The 6,673-nt window shown below is 43.3% G+C and overlaps 1 protein-coding gene across 1 annotated transcript; it reads right to left on the bottom strand.

Moving 5' to 3' along the window:
• Positions 1–1,173: 1,173 nt before the first annotated feature.
• Positions 1,174–6,001, bottom strand: si:dkeyp-75h12.7 (interleukin-22 receptor subunit alpha-2). Its single transcript, XM_047604744.1, has 7 exons — positions 5,792–6,001; positions 5,461–5,581; positions 3,859–4,028; positions 3,434–3,612; positions 3,168–3,339; positions 2,274–2,398; positions 1,174–2,184 (listed from the first exon to the last, which is right to left on the bottom strand). The coding sequence occupies exons 1-7, from the start codon at positions 5,865–5,867 to the stop codon at positions 1,915–1,917; spliced, it is 1,113 nt and encodes a 370-aa protein (XP_047460700.1). The 5' UTR covers positions 5,868–6,001; the 3' UTR covers positions 1,174–1,914.
• Between the last annotated feature and the right edge of the window lie 672 nt (positions 6,002–6,673).

The following is a 6,673-nucleotide window of genomic DNA, read 5'->3' as shown; positions in this document are numbered from 1 at the left end:
AAAGAGAAAAATAAAAAGCAAGTTCAGGCTCTGGATGGCGGCGGGAACAGCAGCTCCATGTTTGTGTGGTCAGGTGCTCGTTAAACAAGCCAGCTACATTGACCGTGTCTCCACAATGCGAGCACTGTGCTATTTATTAATAAGAAAACATAACTCTGGCTCGGGCCTGGGGCTGTGTGGACTCTGGAAAAGACAGAAGGGGAAACAAACAAAGCAGGAAGTCCAAAACCACAAGGCTCCCCGATGTTGCGGAAAGAATGCAACACCAGCAAAACAGAAGGCAGAAAGGCGAGATGTCAAGATGTTTCTTGTTTTCATTCAGGAGGCAGAATGAGGTGTCAGTCACGGGTAAGAGGCAGGGTAGCGGGTCAGAAGTTTTCTTCGTTCTTGTTTATGAAGCTCATGGTTTGGACTGCCTGTTGACCGGCTGTGGACCTCAGCACAAAAGGGGAAGAATCGCAACTTGATTTAGATTTTCTCCGCATCAGTGGACAAGTACATACACAGAAAAACAGCTCTGTTTGGACCTCATAGATAAACTATTTCTGCTTCACCGCTAACTTCCACTCACCAGTCAGTTCTCTGACCCCCCTCAGGCAGCACTCTGACTCATGACGGACTCAGGAATGTGCTTATATGTGTCAGATTGGGAGCCACATTTCTGTCACCTTATGAGAGCTGCCAACTAAACCGGGTCCTAATGTTAGAGGTTGTCCAATGGTCCGGGAGAGATGGAAAACACGATGTGCTCACTATAACAGATCAGCTTCTGGTTCTCTGCCTAATGCAAGAAAGGAAGGCCAGAATACAAGGAGAGCTTTTAAAGAGCTGGAAATGAGCCAGTATCTTCAGGTTTGACACAATGACTGGATATACGATGGACAAACCCTGTGTGACGTCACCCATCGGATTCTGAACCTCAAAAATGAAGCCCAAAGTGGGCGGGGACCATGGTCGCCATGTTGGGTGGGCTTTACTCTGCCCACACTCAGATATTCCAAATATGGACATGGGGGTCGTGTCGGACATTGAGACCTGCCCACCTACCTATCCCGCCCATCCATCTGTCCGCTAACCGTTAGCCCAGGCTACCGCCTGTCACTCACAGCGGGAACGCCATTAATTAAGCAGAATTTGTCACGAATAGTGAAATAAACTATTGAGACCAAAATCATTTTTGGTACTAGACTTTAAACATGTGTGATTATGCTGTATAGTCGGGCTTTTTAACATGGGGGGTCAAGGGGGATTTGCTCCCTTTTGGAGCCAGCCTCAAGTGGCCACTTGATGAACTGCAGTTTTTTGCACTACTGCGGGGGTTGAGCCGCTTGGTTTGAAATGGCAGCCATTTTGAACATTTTGAAGCCACAACATGAGCTTGCACTGTAACCTTCTGGAAATTTTATTTGTTTAAAGTTGCAACAGTACAATCAAACATTCAAGCCTGAAAATCTCAGTTTAGTCATTGAAAACCAAGAAAGTCGAGAAACAAATAGCTAAAAAAAAATTGCTAAAATCTGAAGAAAAGACAATAACTGGACCTTCAATTTATGATTGTCCTTCTTGATGTTGGAGGATCCATTTAGTTCTGGAGCTTTCAGTCATATCACAAGGTCTTCATCAGCAGATGTAGATTGTCTTTAAGGACTTCTCATCAGTGCTGGCATGAAGGTTTAGAGGCAAAGACATTTGATTTCTATTGGTTCAGCAATGGACTGTTCACTTGGATTCTTTGTAAGAGTCAAATCTAAAACCTGATTTCTGGTGATTTTATGATCTTGGTAGGTTGGTTCTTTCTGTTTATGCTCATGGAGCTCAAGGCAAGCCGTAGCCTTACATACCCGTGATACATAGTTTTACAGAGAAAACACTAAAAATGTCTCAGTCTTCATTTGTCCCGCATGTCTCCTCAAATCAGTGAGACAAGCGTGGGATGCTGATGCCAGAGTCGAGGCCTAACTCCAGCTCTATTCCTCCACTGTCCCAATATGCTGCCAATGAGCTGGGGTCATGAGAGAGAGGAACCCTGGAGACTGCGTTTCCCAAGGCAGAGGTCAGGTCCTCGGCGGAAGGGAGATTAGAGGAGGACACGATGGACATTTGGTCGTCGGCCAGTTCCAAGTGGACGTCACACGGGTCGGCTGGGACCAGGGACAGAGGAACCAAAGAGACTAGATCATGAACCTTGAAGAGAGAAATAAGAAGATACTTCATCTGGAAAAAAAACTTTTTAAGTATGTTATTTTAGTATGGAAATATAGAACCAATCATACCGGAGTCTTGGATTGATTTTCTGGGGTTGTTGCAGCCGGTTGTGGTTTTCGCAAAAACACAGTGAGAAGTGGGAAAATAAGCAGTAGAGTCAAAGCGATTCCCAGACACAGCACAGGCATCAGCTCTGCAGAGAGAGAACACATGTAGGTTGAACAACGCACTGGTCCAGCAAACAAGCAAACAACGCACAGCTCTGGTCAACAAGCAGAATGAACAGTGAGGCTGCAGCCACAGCAAGAGATTCTGACTTGTTTTGGTTCAGATACTTTTAAAGGCAAACTACGCATCTTTTATGAAGATTCATGAAAGGCTCTTAATATCAAAATTGCTTCTCAACTGACCGACTGACCGATTGAACTGAGAAGGGCACAAAATCTTTGGTTGATTAGACCCCACATTCACCACATTCCTGACAACTGGTCGGGAGCCTATTCACTTTCCAGGTGAAATCCCAGACACACACTGCAGCATCGGCAGCAGAGAAGCTAACGGTGTAGCCCACAGCCATTAGCCAACTACTGAGACCATAATGAATCGCTTTGTCACTAGAACACTTAAACAAATTTAACATAGAAAACATGTAGTAGGTAGGGGGTCCCTACTTAATCTCTCCATTAGTTTGGGAGTTCTTGGCCTGAAAAACATTGAAGACCCTTAGTGTAATGCTATAAACTATTAACTAGAAACTCTTTCCATCTCATATTTGCCACATTTGAATTATTTAATGGCTTTAATAGGTCAAACTATTCAACAGCTGTTGATGTTGTTGATGTGTTCAAGACCACTTTTTGGGGTTGGTAATCCTTGACGTTGATTTTTGTGAGTCTTGGCCCTACGGCTTCAGGTAATACAATGATTTAGATTAAAAAAAAAAAAAAATGCATTCAATTTACCAGTTTCACCTGATTGGGAAACCACTTCGACACACTGAGGGGCAGATTTTGGGGAAGCTGCCATGGAGAATGTTGGGAAGGAGAAGTTGGCCACGACACAGTAGTTGTGACCCAGAGACAAACCAGAAAACTCCACATGGGACATCACTTCCTGGGTCCAAACTGTTCGACTCTAGGAGATACAAACAAGCCCGAATAACTGAGTTATACAGTCACTGTGTATTGTCCTTTAAATGCAGTAAATTTTTACAGATGAAGTGTTAGACCTGGTATTCAGAGGGACTGAGTTCGCTGTACACGGTCACTGTGGTCCAGGGGTCAATGAGTCGGGAGATGGGACAGCATCTCTCCCGAGAGCACCTCCTGTTGGGAGTACAGGGGAACTGCACTTTCACCAACAGCTGCTCTTCTTTGAGAGAGACTGAGACAGATGGCGGGCTGAAGGCTGGAGTGTGTAGAGTAGAGAGAGCCAGTGTTAATCTGTCTAATCTATCTAGTTTAAATAATTAACATATTACACAATGAAGCCGGTACAGACACTTGCCACGGAGGGATAACAGTCCAAACTTTCTCATCCGATCTACTGATATATTCCCCAGTCAATCCCTTCAACTAAAAAAGAACAAAAACCCTACGAACCCCTCACACTCTGTATCACAGTTATGAGTCTGCAGCAGAGACTGTCACTCACTGAAGTCACTGTAGTCGAACTTGCGCGGCTCCATCCACACGGTGGAGGTAGGAGTGAGGTGGACGCCGAGACGGATCATGTTGTACAGCTCAAAGTTGGAAAAGATCTGAGAGACATCGCAGCTGTGGGAGGAGATCCAAACGCACCACGGTACGTCCTGCCAGGGGTCCCTGCAACACGACGCCACCCAGGAGTACAACAACATGACAAAAATGACTGTCCCGTCACTAACGACTTTATGTCACCACCATCTACACCATGAGAGAGGCAGGAACCTGTAACGCTGAACTCTTACACACAGGGTCACTGAAAAGTCTTTGTTGCCCTCACACTTTGATATCTCTGCATAAATGTGACTCAAAAAATCACAATATTTTCTGGCTAAGTCCTGAAAGTAGAAGAAGAAGAGAATGATTTCAAAGAAATGCAACTGAGATATTATACTTCTTAATTTCTTTATTCATAAAAATTAGGCAATATTACATATCTGTGAGTCCACCTTTGTATTCAGCAACAGCAGCAACTAAACTTAGCTCGTAGGAATTTTAGCCCGGTCCCCAGTACAGAACCGCTTCTGTTCTAAAATTGTGGGTTTCTGCACATGCTTCTTTTCGCTTCAGGTCCTTCCACCAACATTTCAGTGGGATTATGGTCAAAAAAGATTTGCTGTTTGGATCATTTTTATATAGAAATGTAGAGAGCTCTGAGGCGCACGAATACTTTTATGTGGTGCTGTATGTAAGAGTTCTGTGTGTTGTTTCTCACAAGCGTGACTAATTACAGTGTAATGGTGAGACTGGCAGCGTACACTTAGAAAACCTAAACAACAGTTCATTCCTCGCTTCTCTGGCTCCTTCACAACAAGTAACTTGTGAATCACAGAGATCCTTTCAAAGACCATTCTTTTCATTACGGACAACCACCTCAGTGTATGTGTGTGTGTGTTATTGTCAAGATTACACAGCCTTTAAATGTGCTTTAAGTGTAATCGAAAATAAATTTATCTTTGCATGAAGCTCAAGAACCACTAAAGAAAAGAGCTTGGGGCACATTGTGGCAACATTGCTAAAAACGTGACATTCAGGCTCACTGTGCTGCTCTATTAGTGCTTTCACAACAGTGTCCTCACCTGTTAAAACATTTTAAATTTAACAGACACACGATGAGAAGAGAAACATAAGCCGGGGTCAAATCTCCAAACACGAAGGGTTACGCAGATTATACAGGAGTTAAAGCTTTTTTCTTTCAAAAAGCTGAAAAAATAGAAAATGTCTTTACTTCTTCATTGTTCGTTGCCAACTAAAACCAAGACAGTCTAATAAAATGGCCCCAGAATAACAAAGTATTCCGCTTTTATTCTGACGATATATATATATATACACATATACACACATTTTACACCAGTAAATGTACATTATATAAAAATATAGATCAATGTCAGCGATGCCAAAGTGTCCAATTTACACACATGAAAGCACCTAAAAAAATAAACTAAACTACAATTAAAAGCAGTGTTTACAGGAGCTTTCTTTGCACTTGTGGGTGTGGAGTGGTCGTGTGACATGAGACGAACATCTCACACGCTCAGACAGTAATACTCACCCCTGTGTCTTTGTCTGCACGGTGTAGGTGGAATTAGGGCTGGCATAGGGACAATCCCACCGCAGGAGGCAACTTAAGTCCAATGATTCCACTGCCGTGTAACAGACTAACCCAATCGACCCTGGGGAAGTTGCACGAAACCCGTACACCAGAAATAGCACAGTCACACAGATGCTCGCTGACCCGTTAAGTCCAATTGTCACAACTTTGTTAACACTTGCAAGGGTGTGCGCACGCAAGAGGTAATGACATGATGCAACGCGCAAAACAGCTACAGCAGACTCAAACAGAACCACAGAGATTTAACGGTCATGTTAACATCAAAACGTACCTGAGGTGAGCAGGACGACGACAATGACACACAGCCTCAGCAGCACGGTCAACCCGGCGAGACCCGGTGTCCTCATGTCCACCTGCTGACCTCTGAATCAAGAGAGTTCCACTATGCTGGGCTTAAACAGCAGGAAGAGTACAGGAGGTGAGCGTCTCCCGTTAAAACAAGACAAATTCACCTGCAAAGAGCCACTGAGGACCAGCTGGAATACGCTGCAGGGAGGAATGATAAACTGGAGACAGCAGGAGGGAGGAGAGGGGAGGAGAGAGATAAGGACTTAATTGAAGCCTGGTGATTTTGTAAGAGAGAGGAAAGGCTCAGGTCTACTTAAAGAAGAGGGCGGGAAAAAAAGAGGAGACGAGAATATAAGAAAAGTGGTTTCTTGATTACAAGAATATATACTTGACTAATTCTCTGCTACATTTTTTTTTCTAACTGAAGCTCTTTTCATGTTCCGTAATTGGACTTTTACATTGAAAATATGGCACAAGATATTACCCAGTTAAAACCGTCATTCATTAGACACATGACGATTAACATATGAGCTGTTTTCAAACACTTGAGTGGAAAATGAAAAACAAAATATCCTAAAACAGCTTCAAAAATTAAGTTGGATTTGACGCAGGTTCATCTACCAAATATTTGCCAACAAAACAGTTACATAAAAATGCTAAGGACATGCTGAATAGGTTTACTAGCGTAACCAGCCTTTTTCTCTTAGCATGTCAGCATATGTTAATGAGATAAATGACAACATGCTGATGTTCAGGAGACTGTACTGTATGTTAAGTGTTTAAAAGGGACTGGCTGGGTAGAAAACGTGGAAAGAAAAGCAAAATGGCAGAAAACAGCTGCGAAGTTCTGACTATTTGAATGTTT

This window comes from Mugil cephalus, chromosome 1, assembly GCF_022458985.1.
Source record: "Mugil cephalus isolate CIBA_MC_2020 chromosome 1, CIBA_Mcephalus_1.1, whole genome shotgun sequence".
Lineage (NCBI taxonomy): Eukaryota > Metazoa > Chordata > Actinopteri > Mugiliformes > Mugilidae > Mugil > Mugil cephalus.
The sequence above is the reverse complement of the archived record's forward strand: the minus strand, read 5'-3'. Positions and strand labels throughout refer to the sequence as shown.

Bases quoted from the DNA above. Each gene is read 5' to 3' on its own strand.
- si:dkeyp-75h12.7 (XM_047604744.1), bottom strand. From the start codon at position 5,867: ATGAGGACACCGGGTCTCGCCGGGTTGACCGTGCTGCTGAGGCTGTGT. The intron at 3,340-3,433 runs GTCTAACACTTC...TGTATCTCCTAG, and splicing joins TCAGTCCCTCTGAATACCAG to AGTCGAACAGTTTGGACCCA. The intron at 2,185-2,273 runs GTATGATTGGTT...TCTCTCTTCAAG, and splicing joins AAAATCAATCCAAGACTCCG to GTTCATGATCTAGTCTCTTT.